Below are 21,520 nucleotides of genomic sequence, written 5' to 3'. Positions count from 1 at the left end.
TAAACTGCATCATTAGAAGAATCAATTTCCCCGAGACTGTGTCTTCTGAGTCCTTGACATCGAAGTTAATTGGGAGTGCGCCATTATCGAAAGATCAAAGAACTGCTGCGGAAGAATTGGTGGACGACTTCAAGCATCTGTTTTCATCTACATCGGAGGATGTTGGCCGTACGAATTTAACGCAGCACAGGATTTACACTGGAGAACACCCCCCTATTAAACAGCATCCGAGACGACTACCGTTCGCCAAGAAGGAAGAGGTTGAGACCCTCCTGAAAGAGATGAAGGAGAATGATGTAATCGAACCTTCATCCAGTCCTTGGGCCTCTCCCATCGTCTTGGTCCGAAAGAAAGATGGCTCCACCAGATTTCGTGTCGATTACCAACGGCTGAATGAAATCACCAAGAAAGACAGTTACCCTCTTCCACGGATAGACGACACCTTGGACACTCTTTCCGGACACAAGTGGTTTTCGACCCTGGACTTGAAGAGCGGCTACTGGCAGGTTGAGATACACCCTGATGACAGAGAGAAGACAGCATTTACAACTGGACAAGGCTTATGGCAGTTTAAAGTGATGCCCTTCGGCCTCTGCAATGCACCAGCTACGTTCGAGCGTCTTATGGAGACAGTGTTAAGAGGACTTTCCTACGAATCCTGTCTGGTCTATTTAGACGATATCATCATCGTGGGACGCAGTTTCGAAGAACATCTGGCAAATCTTAGGAAAGTGCTGCAAAAGCTTAAGGAAGCCAATCTGAAGTTAAGCCCATCCAAATGTAATTTGTTCTGCCGGGAAGTGAACTACCTTGGTCACATCATCTCTTCCGAGGGTGTACTAACCGATCCGGAAAAGGTATCCGCGGTCAAGAGTTGGAGTCGTCCCGAAAACATCCATCAGCTGCGAAGTTTCCTGGGGCTCTGCACGTACTACAGGAAGTTTGTAAAGGGTTTTTCCAACATTGCACGACCTTTGCATAAGCTGACGGAGAGCAAGCAAAAGTTTGAATGGTCCAAAGAATGCGAAGATGCATATCTACGACTGAAGGAGGCTTTAACATCAACGCCTATCCTCGCCTATCCTCAGCCTGAAAAATCCTTCATCCTGGACACTGATGCGAGCAACGAGGGCATCGGAGCTGTTTTATCCCAAGAAATTGACGGAAATGAACATGTCATCGCTTACTGGAGCAAATGCTTATCCAAGTCGGAGCGAAATTACTGCGTCACCAGAAAGGAGTTACTGGCCATAGTGAAAGCTGTAGAACACTTCCATCATTACCTCTACGGCCGAAAATTTCTGCTTCGGACAGATCATGCCTCATTAACTTGGCTTTTGAACTTCAAAAATCCGGAAGGCCAGATAGCCAGATGGATACAGCGGCTCCAGGAATATGACATGGAGATCAAGCATCGAAAAGGGTTATCTCACGGTAATGCTGACGCTTTATCAAGGAGACCCTGTCCTGAGAACTGCCACTATTGCTCCCGAATCGAGAAACAGTATGGAACGACTAGCCCTACTGCCTATCAGGTGACAGTGACTTCAACATCATCTGAACCTGATCCATGGAGTGACGACCAAGTTCGAAAAGATCAACTTGAAGACCCCGACATAAAACCAATTTTGGAATTCATGGAAAGTGACAGTCGGCGACCTAGCTGGCAGGACGTTTCCATCTTCAGTCCTGCAACAAAAAGATACTGGGCTTTATGGAATTCGCTCCATTTACGGAACGGCGTGCTACACCGAAAATGGGAATCTGACGACGGCAAAACATCTAGGTGGCAGTTACTACTTCCCCGATCAAGGATTTCAGATGTTCTGAAAGAAATACATAGTAGTGCGACTGGAGGACATTTTGGTGTGTTGAAAACCCTCAATAAAGTTCGGGAGCGCTTCTTCTGGAGCAAGGCGAAGGATGACGTGGAGAAGTGGTGCCATTCTTGTGACGCCTGTGCTGCTCGTAAAGGACCGAAGAAGAGAAGCAGAGGGAAGCTACATCTGTACAACGTTGGAGCTCCTTTCGAACGAATTGGGATCGACATCCTGGGTCCTCTACCAAGAACTGCTGATGGGAACAAATACATTCTTGTTTCCATCGACTACTTCACCAAATGGCCGGAAGCATATCCCATTCCAGATCAAGAAGCTACCACCGTAGCAGAGACTCTAGTCCAACATTGGATCTCGAGATACGGAACACCTTTGCAGATTCATTCCGATCAAGGGAGGAATTTCATCTCTGCTTTGTTTAAGGGCCTATGTCAAATTCTCGGAATTGAGAAAACTAGGACAACACCACTACACCCACAATCGGACGGCATGGTGGAGAGATTTAACCGCACAATCCTGAATAATCTCTCACTTATGGTATCCAAAAATCAACAGGATTGGGACAAGAAGCTACCTTTGTTCCTGCTGGCCTACCGCAGTGCTGTCCACGAGACTACCGGATTTGCCCCATCTCAGATGCTCTTCGGACGAGAGCTTCGGCTACCTTGTGATCTCGTCTTCGGTCGTCCTCCGGATGCGCCTTCATCGCCTGAGGAGTACATCCAGGATCTCCAGGCCCGGTTGGAAGACGTTCATAACTTCGCACGAGAGCGAATCAACATCGCGGCGGAGAAGATGAAGACCAGATACGACACAAGGTCTACTGGACATGAATTCAACGAAGGCGACAAGGTTTGGTTATGGAATCCCATCCGACGGAAAGGTCTTTCACCCAAATTGCAGTCGCATTGGGATGGACCCTACAAAGTCGTTAACCGACTAAATGACGTCGTAGTGAGGATCCAAAAATCACCTAATGCAAAACCTAGGGTTGTACATTATGATCGGTTAGCCCCATACTATGGCCATAGTTCATGAGTATTACGTAAACAACCATGGTTGATAACATAAAAGTTGTAGATAATTTTTGCTTTTAATGTTTAGTAATATTTCTTGTTATTATTGTGTTTCCTATGCATTATTGGTTATTAATTAATGTGTATATTTGTAAACTTGTGATAGAAGTTTGGCACCCTTTCTGGGGATTGTACTGCCCGGGACGTGCAGTCCTTAGGAAGGGGGCAATGTTACAAATTCTGTAAATAGTAATTATTGTAGGAACGTAACCTGTAAATAGTTTCCCGTAATGAATATACAACCCCTTTTTCATTCGGCTGAAGTATACGACCCCTATTTTCTTTCTTTTCGTTGATAACGGTCTACGCATTTCGCGAAGAGGTAAGAATGTTGTGGAAAATTCTTTTCGGTGTATAAAAGCCGTTAGCGATGGATAAACAGTTAGTTTCGATTGAGAATTCGTTAGTGTATTGGCTCTGTTTATAGCGAGGCATTTCGCTGTGTTGTTTTCGTATTTGGAAGTAAATACGTGTGTAAACGTTGAGTTTACGGTGTTGTGTGATAATTGCTTAATTGCTGATGAATAATTTAGCAGTTGTTGAAGATCTTTCCTGTACATAGTGTAAATAAATTTCCTGTGTTTTTATCAAGAACTGTGTCTTCGTTTCAAGAAAGTGGAAGTCGCACCGAATCCGTTACAATATGAACATTATGCAATAACAATAAAAATAATGAAAAAGTTTCAAAATAAATAGCAGAATTTTTTAAAAAATACTAAGCACTTTTCATAATGCACTCAAAAGGACAAAATAACCTTTCTCGGTCAGAAAAGACAGTTTAAGCATTCCCGTAGTTTTCGAAAATTCCAAAAAAATGACACCACTAATGAAGAAAAGTGTGGCTCAAGTCATGAAGAGAATTTATCATCATTATCTAGCTTTCAATCATAACTTTGAGTGTTCAAACATGCATATTTTTCTTCTTGGGAAAGTTTGGTTTGAAATGACTAGAACCGAACTTTTCTTCGTTTGAGGTGTCCTTTTCTTGGAATTTTTGAAAACTACAGGAATGCTTAAATTGTCCTTTCTGACCCAGAAAGATTATTTTGTCCTTTTGAAAGCGTTATAAAAAGTGCTTAGTATTTTTTAAAAAATTCTGTTATTTTATTCTTTTTAGTGTAAATGTATTTCAGAAATAGAATAATTTTATCATCACGAAACTTCACCTTACTTTTTCATATAAATGCTCGGTACTTAAAGGGGAAAAAACTATATATGTGTCTGAAACTTTAAGCAGCTGGCACTAAAATTTAATCCTTGTTCCTCTCTAGGATTTACGCCTGCTAATTTCATCCTTGCTTCAGAGAAGCCTTGATTCAAAATTTTCATTATGATTGCTTTTAACATTATTTTTGCAAGACAACAAAATTTGTAACAATCTTACTAATATTATATATGCGAAAGTTTGTCTGTATGGATGGATGTATGGATGTATGGATGGATGTATGGATGTTTGTTACTCTTTCACGCAAAAACTACTGAACGGATTTTGATGAAACTTTACAATAATATAGCTTATGCATCAGAATAACACATAGGGTAGTTTTCGTCCCGTTATGGGGGGCAAAACCCCCTTAGGGGGGCAATAAAACACAATTTTTGTATAAATTCTCTAACATTGGGATGAAAAAATACTTGCACATATTTACATTATATGTCCATCGAAAGCTCTGATTTTTCTGCTGAAGATGACACCTGTTCGAAATTTCTAAGTAGAATAAAAAACGAGTTATGAGCTTTTTAGATCCATGTTCGAAGGCTTTCCTCAACTCAATACAGTATTTAGTGTATCATCTCAACTCCCTGTCGATAGCGACAATTGTTGTATTGTTGACTTTCTTTGCTTTTCGTGATTGTTCAAGGCTTTTCTCAAGTCAAATCTTGAAGTAAGATTTTTGCACAAGATTGGCAAATAATACATGATTTGGCTGATGATTTTCCATTTAAACGGAACTTTAAAGTAATTAATGGTTTTTATTATTATTTATGCTAATTGAACACTTACTCATTATCCAAACAACCAGCAGATCGCCAAAATTTTTGCAGAAAGATCTCCGTAGCTGATGCATTTGGCAGTTTTTTCAACGTTGCTGTTTTTGCAGCCGAAGACTACGTCATAATGTTTCTCAGCTTTCACCATGTAAATAAAATATCGCCAATCAAAGAATTTTCAAAAGACTTTTTTTACTGTGTTAAATAATCCAGCAACTAAATTAGGCAAATCCATAAACAGCACAAAAACTTTCATTAATTTTCCTTTTTGCACAATTTCAAACAATCACCAAATTTTATTACTTATTTTGGTAACATTTGGGATGAAACTGTTTAGCGCCATTTTATGGTGACCAAAAATATCTCAGCATCTGGCGACGATATCTCTGTAACGAAAATTAATATCATATCGTTTTACAAAGTAAGGAAAGAATGGGGGAGCATCATCGAAGGTACCTCGAAACGACTTTCGCAAATTCGGTAAAATCGCACCAAGAGCCACAATGATTAAAATTTCCCGAAATAACTAAAGCAAGTATAAGGGGATTACGAGCGCAGCTACTTTTTTTTAATCACTTCGTACTTCATTAGCCATACAGAGAAGGTTTTCGACTCCATGTTAAAAAAAAAGTATCAACAGATTAATCTTTTTAAACATGAGAAGATTAATTTCATGTTTTTTAAATTTGTATATGCTTAACTATAGTGCTTTCGTTTCTTAATCAATACTAATTTGTTTTTATACTGATTGCTATTTTAGTTTTATGGGTAAGGAAGAAACTCGATTTTTAATCACGTCAAAAAGATGTGTTTTAAATTCTTTTACTTAAAACAGAAAACAAAAGCAAGTAACGATTTTTTCTAATAATTATTACTGACCCAGGCAACGCCGGGTATTTTTGCTAGTGGTTTTATATTTAAACATTTAATGGGAAAATTGCATGAAATCTGCTATTTTCCATCCTAACCGAAATAATAATTTTATTTCAGAATTTTAATTTTTCAGCGTTAAGTTGTACGTTAAGATTAAGCAAATCATTTAGTGAAATCCAGAAGTCTTTAAGTGATCTAGTTGCAAAATATAAGCAAAACCAGGCCTCAGATTACTCTGTGACAATCAAGCCAAGTATAATAAAAGTGCTTAAAAATGAAAGACTCTTAAGAATCTTCAAATGATTTTGCAATGAGTTGAAAAAGCAATTAATCACGGACCTCATTTTTAAGAATTAGTAAGCCTCAAATAGACAAAAAAAAAAAAAAAAAAAGCTGACTTGGTAGGCTCCTTAGAATATAACGGAAAGAAGAATTACCTTTATTACCAGCATTTTCAATAATCTGATAGATTAATTTTTCTTCAACATCTTCAGTTTTAAATTTCCTGGAAGAAAAAATAATTTGGTAATTAATTACTTATGTTGATGAAAAAAAAAAAAGATTCTCCATAACACATTTTAAAACAAAATACAGCAAAGACTTATCCAGAATATTCAGAACCATACCAATCCCAGATATAAGAATTTCCTGATTTTCTGGATTACTAAAAACACTTTACTAATATGAAATACACTGCCAGCTCAGTCATTTCCAGCCGAGGACTGCAGTTTCGTGCTTATTAGCACTCAATCGCTTCGGTCACTCGTCTGGTCTGCGCTGATTCTATATTAGCTATCTGTTTGTTGTGCACTCTTGGCTTCCTTAAGAGGTTTTCCATCTCCAGCTCAGTCACTTTCCTATGCTGGGCTGATGAGTGCTAATAAGCACGAAACTGCAGTCCTCGGCTGGAAATGACTGAGCTGGCGGTGTATTTCATGTAATTCTGCTTTAGCCATGGCTATTGGGCGGTCATTTACTGAATATACTTTACTAATAGTTTATTAAACCCAAATTGCAATAATAAACATTAATATATATTTTTTTTTAAAGAAGAAAAGATTAAAAAAATGCTTACAACTTTAAAAACATTAAAAAAACACATTTAAAAGTATAAAAATTCACAATACAAATAATCTTAAGTCATGTTTTTGACCGCCAGGGAAAGCTCCTACGTCATCGGCTTAACTTGCCGACCAATAAGCTTATTCCTCTCCGGAGGATCCATCCCACCAATGGCAAGACTTGGGAGGTGCGAGGCCACGCCTCAGGTACTCCCCAGGAACGTTCATTTAGATATTCGTCTCAATACAAATAATATTTAAAAAAAAAAGATCTATCACATTTTTCAGTAATGTGATTTACAAAGGAGGAAAATGAAAGGTAAGAAATATACATACATACAGAAATATGCGATTTTGATAATATTTTTTGAAAAGATTTTGCTTTTGTGAACAAGATTTTCTTAAAGGGTTTGTTTTTGTGATCATGATTTTTGTTAATTGTTGTTTTTACACAACTGATATGAATAAAATATTGCTTTTAAAAATCTTGTAACCATATTACAGTCTTATAAACAAGCTCTAAACTCCATATAGCAGCACTTTATATGGGTCATGAGAGATATTTTTGAAATCAATAGCCTTATTCATTTGGAATAATTTTTACGTCAGACTTTTTTACATGATCCTCTGGCTGAGCACAGGCATACTCCAAGCCCCTCAATAATATATTCCTTAAAAAAAAATTTCTTTTACAGTGGCAAGGGGTTAAGATAGGGAAAATTTTCTGGTCTCCTGTGGTGAGCAAAAACAAGTCAATTAGTTGCCACTTTCTCCTAAACCAAAGTAACTAAATAACAGATTAACTTTTAAACTGTACACTATAAAAATTATGAAAAGGTTATCTGTTTGAATAAAAGTTAGTTGTTGTTGTTGCGTGCCAGCTAGACTGGCAATTAGGGGTGCGCTGCTTCACTTTTCCAACTGTACTGTAATTTGGTGTGAAGTCTGACTTCTACAGCACACACATGCCATAAGGACCCGTTTATAGGGTAGGCAACCATTCATAGCACAACAACACATTCTCGCAAAAAAAGGACAAGGACAGCAGAGAGAAAGTACGTCCATGCTTGAGTCGGGATTCGAACCCAGACCTTCCTGTCGCAGTCAGACATTTCTGACCACTAGACAAGGCAGGCGGCAATAAAAGTAAGTATGACTAACTAATGGAATTAATGTTAACTGTGCTGTAACCTGAACTGTAAACCATTTCATTTTACGAAGGTACTGCAAAGGTTAAAATAGGTCACCCGCTCTAGACAGTGTCTGACCACTACAAGCTCATAACACTAGTTGCAGCGAAGTCTTTGAATTGAACTTTGAAGGTTGCTTTAGTTTTAAGAGAAAATCCAGTTGTCGTGAGCAACGAAACAGGAATAGTTGAAACAGTTGTACTGTCTAGTCTACAGAGTAGCATATCAAAGAACCTTGGCCTTTGTCGACCATCAGATTAGGTCCTCTCAATCGCTGAACTTTTGTTTTGCCAAGTCCGTAAGTTTTTTAGAACCTAGCATGCGGTACTGCTCATGTGAAGTTATGATGTCCAGTTGAAATTTTTGGAGATGGAAGGGATGGACTAATAATAACACAAACAAGGTTGGAGAAAGTGGTGACTGGGTAGGGAATGATGCTAATATCTATAGTCGCCACTATTTTCTTACATAAGACTACACAGTAAAAAATAACTTTTGTCTGCATCCTGGTTTTAAACAGTCAATTCGTACTAATTTTGGGTCGAGAAAAATGAATATAGTAGTAGAAATTTTTTTTATTAGCTCTTGTTTTCAAGATACACAAAAGCTCACTGGAGAAAGTTGGGCAACAACTACACATTGATTTGAAGGCAAGGTTAAAAAAAGGGGGGGGGGGGGGGATCCTGTGCAACAAATATTATTAAACAGATCCTGTTTTATAAAACAAAAATTTATATTTTCAATAGCAATGGTTGCTTTTGGCCTATTTTTGCAAATGCTTAATTTTTGATTTCGTTTTGTGCGTTAAAGGACCATCTCTTGCATAAAAGCTTAATTTAGCCCAATGACCCTGATATTTAGGTTCCATTGAAAAGATATTTTGGTGAAACCTTTCCTCACACCTATTGGTCATAGCCTGTTTTTTTTTTTTTTTTTTTTTTTTGAAAATTTCCTGGAGGAAGTGAACAAAATCGAGTTTCAGAGAGAGATCATTCATCAATGGTCTCAGAACTTCCATATGGATTTTTTAACCAACTGTTTTCAGTTCTTGTCTTTGCTGCTTAAGAAATATTTGTAATACACCCTTAAAGGCTTCCTAAGTGGCTTTTCTTCCCTTTCATTTTTTTTTTTTTTCAAAAACAGTGAATTTAATAATTGCTCATATTTGAAAGGCCAGTAAAAATTCTCTCCTTAACCTTAGCTTCAATATATCTTGGAAATTTCTCACTAAGGCACTGGAAAACCATTTTCCATTCACAGCTTTCACAAAGTTCTTCATTATTCCCAGCAGAATAAGTATGCATGGAAGCAGAAATGGGTGGATCTATTAGAGGCTCATTTTGGGTATTTCTCTTCCCAGAATTAACATTTTTTGAAGTCTATTTCGGTTTAAGTAGAGAATTTCTACCACAAACAGGGGTCAAAGTTTTGAAGACAGTCAGTCCTATGAAGGGTTCTTCTCTGCCAGGAAAAAAGCATTTGTGACATTCTCCTACCCTAGTTAGCTCTGTATCTTGAAAACTAGAGCTAAACTGAAGAGAGTTTTAAAATATTAAATACAAAAACACGTCAGCATGTCTATTTTTTAAGAAGAATATGCTTAATGACTTATCAATAAGCAAGGCATTATATATAGTGAAAAATTACTCATTGAACTGTCTTATTTTACACTTGCTTAACTATTTAGCGTTTCAATATTTTTTCGGAATTTTTGTTTTTGCTTTGCTTTTCAACATTAATTTTCAGGTCTGATGATTGAGAATTTTATTAGTTTGTGTAGCATGAGAAGCTTCATAGCATATTGATTAAGGGTACAGATGTGATATGCCCCCCAATTGGCGACATCCAATTTTTTGCAAAAAATTGAAATATTTTTCTCGCTAATGAGGCGATAATTTTTTAAGCATGGCATCCCTGCCAAAACTAACCCGTGTTTGGCAACCCGAAGGCAATCTTAGATCTGTTCAAAGGTATCAGATCTGTCTTAGATCTGTTCTAGGTGTATGAACCTGGTACTCAAGGAAATTTGCATTAAGCGTAGTATCAAGTTTATTGATGTGTGGAGTAAATGTAAACGGGCAGTTCTCAAAAGGTGGGAACAAAAAAGTTAACTTTGAGCAATTTCAAAAATTTTCGAATTTGACATCAATTTTGATTTTATTCTATAGTATGCATACCTAGAACACAATATATGAACATGAAAAGACAGCAGGTATTTGTAAAAATTGTTAATTAGCAAATTAAATCAGCAATCTGTAGGTAACAGATTTTGGACATTGCTTTCCTGTAGGTAACGGATTTTGGACATCATCATAACGTAAGTTTCATCATTTTTGACAATTGTTAATCTGATTTTTAACTTTTCCAATGAAAATTTTATTTATTACTTTTTAAATTTTGCAATTTAATAATAAAGAGGATATTAATGAAATACTTGAATGGCTATACATGCTGCTCCTTACATTTAATAAAGTTTTGGAATGATTTTGAAGAAATTGATGCAAAGTTAAAAAAAAGCTTCAAATTAAAAATAATACAATTGTAAAAAGTGACATCAGTTTTAATCATCAATTTTTTCTAATGTCATAAGAATTAAAATGATGTCTAAAAAAATTATTGAAGAAAGAAGTTCGTATTTCTATTTGGAGATCGTTAAATTATGTTTCCAAAAGAAAGAACAGAAAAAGAATTCTAAAATAATAAAAGCGGAAAAAAAAAAAAAAAAAAAAATGCTAGCGCAGGTGATAAAGTCGCCAAAAGTGGTACAGCTGACTATAAACTACATTTGTCAGACTGGAATTCCCCTCTGGTAACCTTTAGCGTATCGTATACTGTGTTGTCGCTAGCGGAAGTTTGCTTGGCGATGTTAGCGCAAAATGGCTTTCGTTCGATCATAGAAAGCCATGTTACTACTGTAATTTATGCATTGTTCAATGTGTAACGTATTAATTATGCAAAATACCAATGGATTATAAAAGATAACATTATAATAACCTTTTTTATTGAGGTTAGAAGACAGTGGATCATCAAAAATTATGAATCAACGGACAGAATTATCGGCATCAAGATCGTAACGCCATTTGGACATCTCACATGTATGTTTAAGAAAAATCATTTTTCTTCTAAGATACTGCATAAAAGCTTATGAAAACACTTTTAAACAATTAAAAATTGATTCTGAGGATCGATAAATACCTTTAAAACAAAAACATCATATACTTAGTTCTCAAATAATAGCATTTTAAAGATCGCAATTTTTGGACATACATCAAATTTCAAAGTTACGTTTTTTTTAAATCGTTTACAAAGTAAACAATCTATCTTTATTTTTGTTATCTGTGTAAAATATTAACAAAAAGTTATTCAGTGTAAGATTCATACCTTTAATTTTTTTTTGAAACGTATGGAAATAATTAAAAAAAAATTTTTTTTAATGGTACATTTGCTCAGTTAACGTTTTGGTATGTCCAAAATTGTGCCTTTTAGCAAAGAAAATATTTTTTTAAGGGCATTTGAAGAGCATTTTTTCCATAATTTATGTCAATTCTTGTCTCTATACAGTATTATAGTTTAACTCAAAAATTTTTGAGTTTATTAAAATGAAAGTTATTTGGTGTTGAAGCTTCAAAGTTGAGGTCTGTGTTTGTTCCCACCTTTTGAGAACTGCCCAAACGTGATTGGATTGCTAGGGTTGGCCTGCATCTGAGCTCTACGGGGGTCAAAATGGTTAGTGGTTTGGTTTTAGAGGATTCAGAATCAAAAAACTAAGTTGGAATGGGAGGGCATGCTTTAAGGAGAAGAATTCGTATGGGCAGTAACTATTGGGATTTTAGTAGAAACGGAAATAGGGTGGCTAGTAAGAGAAAAGATTTTAACAGTTGGGATTCAAATAATCACGCAGCATTAAATAAAGGTAAGATGGGCTTACTTAAGGTTTTTTATATAAATGCTCGTAGTATTAGGAACAAGATGGAAGAATTGAAAAGCATAACAATAGACGAGAGGTTGGATACTAGTGGAGTTACCGAGACATGAGCTACCAAAAGTGATGATGATTTATTATCTATTGCTGGGTATAATTTGTTTAGACAAGGTAGAGTAGGTAAAAGAGGTGGTGGGGTTTTATTTTACGTCAGAGACACTTTAACTTGCAATGAATTGGTAATTAATGATAAACCTAATGAGATTGATATGATTTGGCTGGAGTTGATGAGCAATAAGGGCAATAAACTACGTTTAGGGAACATTTATAGGCCACCCAACTTAAGCCAGGGTCAAGATAAACAGATGTTTAGTATTATTAGTGATATTTCAAGCAAGGGGTCAGTCATTATAATGGGAGATTTTAATTTTCCAGGAATTGATTGGAATAATTTTTACCATAGTAATAGCAGAGAAGAGGAATTTTTGAAAATAATTGGTGACTGTTTTTTAGATCAAATTGTAACTCAGGGTACTCGACAGGACGTGATTTTGGATCTAGTTTTCTGTGATATGGAAGGTTCTGTTCAGGGGTTATGTGTAGGGGAACACATTGGAGACAGTGACCACAACAGTATTAGGTTTGGGATTAAATTTGATACGCACAAAGTAGAGAATTTTAGGTTTGTGCCCAATTTCAGAAATACTGATTTTGTGGCACTAAGGCACAGGGTTGGCAAAAACCCGGGGTTTTTTTAAAAAAGGCCATGGACCCAGGGTTTTTTTTAATAAAACTCAACTAAAGTTGGGTTTTTTAAAGGAAATGTGGGCTTTTTTGTCTTTTTTTAGGGAAAATGTGTGGTACTTAGCATATTGTAGCGTAAGTATATGGACAAAGAGCAAAAATTGTCTTCGGGTAAAAAAGCTGGAAAACTAGTTAAAATTCAGCGTTTTCTGAAGAAAAGTATCAAAGATGAAAAACCCAAGAATGATGAAGTTTCAGATTTTTTAATTTTCATTATTACCAACAGTTAAGGCAAAGTTATTTCTTGAGTGATAAAATCTATTGTTCGTTTTAATTACTACATTTTTTTTTTTTTGCACTTTACTTTATTGTATTTCATTTTGTTTTGCAAAACTACAGTAGAACCTCAAGTGGTTTAAATCCCTTTTTACTGAATTCCAGCTTAATCAAGACATTTCTTTGAATTTTATGTTGCCTGTTTTTCTGTTTCTGTGTACAGAGTAAGAAATATTAAACTTTTTCATATGATAATGAAAATACTGTACCTGTTCTGTTTTCTGTCGACCGTTTGAAAAATCTGTTTATTTCTAAAAAAATATACCTTGTGTTTATTCGAGATTTGTGACGTGTCGGTTAGCAGAAAATAATTGACATGAAAGCCATTTAATTAGATTAGTTTCCTCGGTACAATCTACAAATATTGAGAAAATCAGACATGACAGGACTTGGTCAATATAATTTGAGTTATTTATTAACCAGTTAAAGAAAAAGGTTAAATACATTTATTTAAAATCTTTGAAGTATTTTTTAATGCTGTTAAGAGTTAAGAAATACTATTAAAGTTCAAAATTCATTTTTTACGTTCATTGTCTGTGGTGAAGAACAAATAAAAAAGAAGTTTAAATTGTGAAAGTATTTAAATTAATTTTTTAAAAACTTCTCAGAAAATTAAAAAAAAACCAATACTGGGTTAAATAATGGGGTTTTTTTTAAATGGGTTTTTTCAAAAAAAACCTTTGGGTCCAACCCAATTGAGTCCGATTCGGCCAACCCTGCTTAGGCAGATTTTGAAAGCAGTTTCTCTTCTGGATTATACAATAGCGATGTGAATCTTCAGTGGGCAGAGTTTAAGGAAAAGCTAGCGAAAACGGTTGGGGATCATGTTTCTTTCAGGAGAAAGGGTGTCAACACTAAAATTTGGCCAATGTGGTTCTCCAGGGAAACTAAAGACGCTCTAAATTACAAGCAAGCTGCTTTTCATAGGTTTAGAGAAACTGGTCACAGTGCAGATAGGCTCCAATATTGTAAGGCAAGGCATAAATTTAAGTATTTGGTACGGATTCAGAAAAGAGAGTTGGAGCAAAGACTGGGAGATAACATAAACAGGAATCCCAAGAGGTTTTTTGCATACGCTAATTCGGGGAAAGTTCGAAATAGTCATATTGGGCCACTGGTTGATGAGCACGGAATTTTAATTCAGGACGATAGTGATATTGCTAATGTTCTTAATAAATTTTTTTCAAGTGTTTTGAACGATAACTGTATCTTAATAGTTGACACCAACAAGACACAAGCTATAGTACAGCTTGAAGACTTTGTATTTTCCAGGGATGACGTTTTACTTCATTTGAAAAAATTAAAGAGACTAAGGCTCCGGGACCTGATAATATTTATCCAAAAATTTTAGTTGAATGTGCGGAAGAATTAGCAGATGTAATCGTAAATATTTTCAATGCTTCTTATAACTCGGGGACAGTGCCAGAGGACTGGAAGCTGGCTAACATTACACCGCTCTTCAAGAAAGGGTCTAAAGGGAGTGCGGGAAATTATAGACCTGTGAGTCTAACTTCGGTGGAGTGCAAAATTTTTGAAACAATGATAAAAATTAAGATAGTAAATTTTCTAGAGACTAATAATCTATTGACCAGTTTTCAGTACGGTTTCAGGAAAGGTAAATCTTGTGCAATCAATTTATTACATTTCTATGACAAAGTTACCATGGCTTTGGACAATAAGAAGCCTGTAGATGTTGTTTACATTGATTTTCAAAAAGCTTTCGATAAGGTACCACATGTTGCTCTACTTAGCAAATTAGCTGATATAGGAATAGGAGGGAAAACTTTCATTTGGGTAAAAAACTGGCTGACCGGAAGGAAACAAAGGGTAGTTGTAAGGGGAAATTATTCTAATTGGAGTGAGGTTTTAAGCGGGGTTCTTCAAGGATCAGTATTAGGGCCTGCTTTGTTCATTGTTTTTATGAATGATATTCACAAAAATATTTCTGGGAACATGAATTGTTTTGCTGATGATGTCAAAGTTATGGGGACTGTAGAAAATGAAGAACAAGCAAAACAGCTGCAAGAGGATCTAGATCATATTACGGAGTAGGTTGATAAATGGGGTATGGCTGTTAATGTTGGGAAATGTCAAGTGCTACATTTAGGGCATGAAAATAAGTGTACAAGTTATTATTTGCAAGGTTCAGTCATTAGTCAGGCAGACAAAGTTACTGATCTGGGGGTCTTAATAAGTCAGGATTTAAAATTTAGCCAACAGTGCAGCATTGCTAGTAACAAGGCCAATAAGATGCTTGGGTTTATCAATAGATCAATTTCAAACAAATCTAAAGAAGTTCTTCTGCCCTTATATAGAAGTTTGGTAAGACCTCATTTGGAGTATGCTGTTCAGTTTTGGTCTCCTTATCTTAAGAAAGACATTAATGTATTGGAAAGGGTTCAAAGGCGAGCTACAAGGCTAATAAATGGACTTTCTCACTTAGACTATGATTCCAGACTTAGAAGGCTAAAAATGTAGTCTTGAGCAAAGAAGAGATTGAGGGGACATGATTCAGTTGTTTAAATTTATTAAAATGAAACATGTTACGGGGCTGAAGATTAGCAGTAAAAACAGGACAAGGGGTCATTGTTTTAAGCTATTTAAATCTCAGGTTAACATGGATGTTAGGAAAAATTATTATTTTAACAGGGTAGTGGAACCTTGGAACAGTTTACTGGAAGAGGTGGTAATGAGCAAGGGAGTAGATAGTTTTAAGAGGGCCATTGGTCTTCACTGGGGATTGTAAATTGACTAGGACCAGTCTAGCTGGGCCCTGAGCCTGTTGCTGGTCGTCACTTTTGTATTTGTATTTGTATAAATTTGTTTAATTGGGTTGTTTACTCGGTTTCACCTAGGAGAGATACGTGTTGTTTCGTGCAATATACCTTACAGGAAAGCTTATTTTTTGTTAGTTTAAATTCAGTAGTTGTGTTTTGAAGTAAAAACATTAGAAAATGCCAGTTTCTTCAAACTTGAACGTTAATTAAAAGTTAACTCCAATGTGGTGTGTATCTGTAATGTGCCATTGTCATATGATGTTTTGTTTTAGACTGAACGAAGGATTTATATCCTAAAAAGGTAAGTTCTTTATTTTAGAATTCAAAAAAAAAAACTCTCACTTCCTAAATTCTTTGTTTTTACAAATCCTTGATGGGTTCTCGTAGTTTTTGACTCTATTTTTACTGTATGTAAATTAATTTTACAAAAATATTACGGTTATTTTGTTCTAAAAGTCAGTTCTTATCGATGTCACAAATTATTTAGACATATTCTATTATCCTTTAGGTACTGAATTTCTGAAAATAAGTTGACTCCAGCATTTTATAAAAATATAAAGGTGTTATGGAACTGATGTGATATACCCCACCCTTGGCGACTTTTTCCTGTTGGCGCCAAGAAAGCGTCGCCAAGAAAACGATGTATGACGACATACGTCATACATCGTTCTTAGCGATGCTTTTTTAGCGCCAACAGGAAAAAATCAGATAAAAAAACATGATCAAAGCACTTCAGAACACAATATATATAAAAACAACATAAAAGCACAACAAAAAATATCACGAATATATGCTTCAAAAATGTACAGGGCCGGGGTTTTTTGTAAACATATTAAAATACAATGAAATAAATTATTGTATTAATTACAAGTCGAAATTAATGCATTAATTTTTTTTCATCATTTCTCCGGGATACGAGCCCTCGGTCTCATAGTACTTTCGTAATGAGACCTCGGCTCGCCGGCCCTGCCTCGGTCTCATTACGAAAGTACTATGAGACCTCGGGCTCGCCAGGACCTCGCTGTCGCTCGGTCCGTTATCCCTCCGACTGTTAATATACATTACAGTCGGAGTATGGTCACAATTATGTATATTTATGTATATTATGCATATTCATGTGTATGTACACCCAAGGGTGGCTCCTTCCGTTCAGTGTACAATAATGACAGTTTTAAGTGTGAAATATGCACCATTATTGTGCAGATTTATTAATAAAATTCAGCATTTTTAAGAGTACAACCGAAAGAACTTTCAATTGTTAACTTAAAATTCAGTACCTAAAGGAGGCACGTTAATGTCTAAATAATTCGTGGCATCGATAAGGATTAACTTTTAGAACAAAATAACCAAACTATTTTTGTAAAATTAATTAACATACAGTAAAAATAAAGTTAAAAGCTACAAGAACCCCTCAAGGATTTGTAAAAAACAAAGAATTTCCGAAGTGAGAATTTTTATGTGAATTCTAAAATAAAGAACTTACCTTTTTATGGTATAAATCCTCACACTCAGTCCAAAACAAAACATCATCTGACAATGGCGCGTTATAGATACACACCACGTTGGAGTTAACTTTTAATTAACCTTCAAGTTTGAAGAAACTGGCATTTTCTAATGTTTTTACTTCAAAACACAACTACTGAATCTAAACTAACACAAAATAAGCATTCCTGTAAGGTATATTGCACAAAACAACACGTATCTCTCCTGCGTAAAACCAAGAACCCAAGTAAACAAGTTCGGACAAGTTTGCCTTCGCGTTGCCAACCACAGGTTAGTTTCACCAGGGATGCCATGCTTAAAAATTTATCGCCTCATTGGCGAGAAAAATATTTCAATTTTGTGCAAAAAATCGGATGTCGCCAAATGGGGGGGGTATATCACATCTGTACCGGTGTTATTTTATGTAAAATATAATAGGTATTTTGAAAGCATGTCTGAATAGCAAATAAATTATTGTATTTTTGTATTGTTTGTGTTTAGGATGTTCTGTTGAGACATTTCTACTTTTCATACATCGAAATTTGAGTAGCTAAGCGCTTTTTGGGCTGAAATAGTTATTGATTTTGGGGATGTTTTCCGCTTTAAACATCGTAATTTGAATCGCTTTGATCATGTTTTTTTTAATCTGATTTTTTCCTGTTGGCGCTAAAAAAGCATCGATAAGAACGATGTATGACATATGTCGTCATACATCGTTTTCTTGGCCCCAACAGGAAAAAGTCGCCAAGGGTGGGGTATATCACATCAGTTCCTGATTAAGTTTAGAAAAATATTAAAAGTGAATCATATAAACATTTTGACTCAGGCATCACCATTACCAGTACACACAGTTCTACCACAAGGCCTAATGAGCCTTGGAAGAATAGTTTAATAAGTTTTATGATTTAAATGTTCTTATCACAAAAAGTTTGCCTTTCAGACTGATATCTACAAAAATTTGGGTATCAAGGCAATAATAACGTTTTCTAAATTATATCTAGAAACATATATAAAAACATGTTCGAATACATTACCCAGAAGAATTTTGCTCTTTAGCCATATACAACAACTGTTTTCCTTTGTTGAAAATTTGTATTTTGTCCTTTAAAATATCAAATGAAAACATACATTTTTATTTAAAACATGACTATGGAAAGTTAAAAAACAGTAGGGAAATTCTTGAAAAAATGTCCCGTGCGTAACGCTAAGTTCTTATTTTATTCAAGTAACTATTAATTAAATATGGGATTAACTGTTATGCATTGATAGTATATTAAAGCATGTATTGTTCCCCAACAGCATTATTTCTTGAAGGTTTTGGTTAGCTGGAAAAAAAAGAACCTTTGCGTTACGCACAGGACATTTTTTCGAGAATCGCCCAGGAAACATTAAAAAAAACTACAATATATTACATATATTATTCACTAAATATGGTAAAATCCTGTTACGAGTTTCTTTTCACTTTGCTAACTGTGCTAGGAATTTTATCATGGAATTCAATAGAAAATTAAAGATGAAAAACATCACAAAATTTAAAAAGTCTTGTGATGACCCTATACCTCTTCTTTTATATCTATTAAATAATTAATGTTTTTTAATGATTCAAAAGAATGGGTGCATGCACTACTATACTTTAGAAATAATAATTCTTCAATGGATAGCTTTTAAAAATCCTTTAAAGTTTATGCTTTGAGCCGCAGAAGTTTTTGCTCTATCTAATTACTTCACTGTAGTGGATTTTTGAGAAACAACCATTTAGTTTTAACAAATTTTTTAAAATCTTATTCTAACAATTAAAATGAAAGTGAACATTTATTTTATTGTAACAGATATTTTGTTGTTTTGGTATACACTGAGATTTTAAAGCATACAAAAAGTCTTATTTTTTTAAGGAAATAAAAGTATACACATAAGAATTATGAATAATAATTTATTATTATTATTATTATTGTTATATTATTTATTATTTTCGTTATTTTTTTAATGTAAAGAAAATTTAAAACTATATTCATATGTCATATAGGTCTTCCACTGGGGTGTACTTCCTATACACCTTACTATACAAGAGGAATGTAGGGCAAAATGGAAAAGTAAAGATAAATTACATTTGTCAAAATGAGGAAACTGGAGCTTTATTTTTTATTTAGACAATTAAAGTGTACATAAAGAAAGAACATTGCATTTTGTAGCAGTGCTGCATTTGGTGGCGGTCGTGGGGGGAGTAAAGGTACATTGTCTTCCGATGTTTTTTTTTTTTTTGTAAAAATAATGCAAATGCTTATGTAAATTGGCTTTAAACCACGTTTTCTTTTGGTGAATCATCCCCAACCCCAAGGTGAGTTCCCCAAAATATTTTTTTCCAACTACATCACTGGGTAGATATCATGGTTGACATATATTTGCCAGGCCAAAAAAGGTCAGCTTCGGTTACTTATGCATGCTTCAATAAAATAAAAAGGTGCCTTTTATAGATATACTTGTATCAAATTTGCATTATTTTTACAATAATAAACCAAACATTTCAGCGAATATAATTCCTCCCCCCCCCCTTTCCTCAATTAAAACACTGTTAATCATTTTATGACATCTTTGTTTTGATCAACTGCAAAATATTATAATTTGAGCAACAAATTTTGAATGGATCAAGGTGTATTGCAGTATGAGACAGAATTTTGTAATCCTGAAATTCGAAAGACCCCAAAACTGGTTTCCTTACATTAAATAAATAAATAAATAAAAAAGAATATTTCTTCCTTTATTTTCCAATTTAAAAATTGTTACTATTCAGCAATTACTTGTTGAAAACATAGTACTTTCAGTTCAGCTTTTTTAAAGCTATGAGTTGGGCATAAATAAGCAAATAAACATTTGACGTTTTGTTTCATTGTCATTGGGCAGCAATCTTTCAACATCCACTTTCAGTTATTTTTTTTAGAATGCAATACAAAGCCTATTATTGAACAAAATTATTTTTGGTATAAATATGATTTATTTATTGTATCGGTCATCACATTGCATAATTTGACTAGTTTTGGAAAATGTTTGTCTATCTGTCCGTATGTGACCTGTTTTTTGTGGTCACTTCTCAATAATTATTTTTTACATAGAACCAGTAAAAATCGAAATGTATTTTAATAAAGAGCCTTTTTGAACCACCCTAATGTTGCTACACAAGTAAAAATTTCATTTTGATACATAAAATAAATAAATCTTACAGCTTCTGTCAACTTGTTCAATGCATCTACCAGCTGCACAACACCAACATCAGGTATGGAATTTTGTAGCATTTTATTGGTAATGCCATTTAAACTTTTAGAGATCAAATCCAACACTCTGAAAAATAATTTCAAAACAATGGATCAATTACATGTGGAAAGCGTTTCATTGTGAACTAATCATGCACAACAAACACGTAATTGATGTTTTGACAAGTGTTTACCTGTTTTCCAAATTATAATCTTCCTGCGAGTTCATTCTTGTTTTGCATTCGTATAACAGCAAAAAAAAGCTATCGTTTTAACAATAATCTCACTATATATTCAAAATCTTAAGGATATTCAATCAAAATTAAATAAATACATAAAATTCCTTTCTCGCATTTAAATGTTTATTCTGTAAACAGCAAAACCAGCAAAAGTTTCATTTTGAAGTACGACGGCTCTTTGGATTTCACTTCTTCTTTTGAGGAGCATTCGTTTAGCTGGAGTGCTATCGGAAAGGGGACATCTTAAGATTGAAACGAAATTCAAATTTAACATTTTTGTAAAAAATTATTAGAATATGTAACATGTGGCTTCTTAAAGCATTTATAACATAGAATTTTACTGTCTCACAACTCTTTACAGAAAACCAGCGGTTTGTAACACATTTCTAAAGAAAATGTGGCAACATGTTTGGCTTTCTGCTGTATTTTGAGATTTGAGGGGGAAGCAAACATTATTGTGTTAGAGGAAATGTATTGCACGAATTATGGAAAAAACAACGTTTTTTATTTCCTAGTTTTGTAATTAACGAACTTCATGAAACGCATTAATTATGAATTTCTTGGTTTTCACGATTATGCTACTAGTTCAACTTGTCGACCAGACGTAAGTTCTCATGGCAACAAAACTGTCAAAAGAGCTGGAAATTTTCTTCTTGGTAGGTATGATCCCCACAATTGCTAAATTTTTCATTCCTTGCAGGCAGATGAAAATTTTTAAATTTTTGCTACAGCAAATTATTTTAGA

The 21,520-nt window shown here is 34.6% G+C and overlaps 2 protein-coding genes across 2 annotated transcripts in view; one reads left to right on the top strand and one right to left on the bottom strand.

Annotated features, from left to right (window-relative positions):
* LOC129217190 (DNA-directed RNA polymerase III subunit RPC6-like) overlaps positions 1 to 20,941 on the bottom strand; it is a 36,944-nt gene extending 16,003 nt beyond the window's left edge. The window contains exons 1-4 of the mRNA XM_054851453.1: positions 20,731 to 20,941; positions 20,507 to 20,624; positions 18,326 to 18,393; positions 6,217 to 6,284 (exon numbers count right to left, since the gene is read on the bottom strand). Of these exons, the coding sequence (XP_054707428.1) occupies positions 6,217 to 6,284; positions 18,326 to 18,393; positions 20,507 to 20,624; positions 20,731 to 20,765 (289 nt within the window). The 5' untranslated portion in view covers positions 20,766 to 20,941. The remainder of the gene's footprint in view (positions 1 to 6,216; positions 6,285 to 18,325; positions 18,394 to 20,506; positions 20,625 to 20,730) is intronic.
* Positions 20,942 to 21,202: 261 nt separating this feature from the next.
* Positions 21,203 to 21,520, top strand: part of LOC129217189 (serine/threonine-protein kinase 40-like) — a 30,160-nt gene continuing 29,842 nt past the window's right edge. The window contains exon 1 of the mRNA XM_054851452.1: positions 21,203 to 21,431. Within this exon, the coding sequence (XP_054707427.1) occupies positions 21,311 to 21,431 (121 nt within the window). The 5' untranslated portion in view covers positions 21,203 to 21,310. The remainder of the gene's footprint in view (positions 21,432 to 21,520) is intronic.

This window comes from Uloborus diversus, chromosome 2 (genome assembly GCF_026930045.1).
Source record: "Uloborus diversus isolate 005 chromosome 2, Udiv.v.3.1, whole genome shotgun sequence".
In the NCBI taxonomy this organism is placed as follows: Eukaryota; Metazoa; Arthropoda; class Arachnida; order Araneae; family Uloboridae; genus Uloborus; species Uloborus diversus.
Note: the sequence above shows the minus strand (reverse complement) of the source record. Positions and strands in the feature narration are given on the sequence as shown.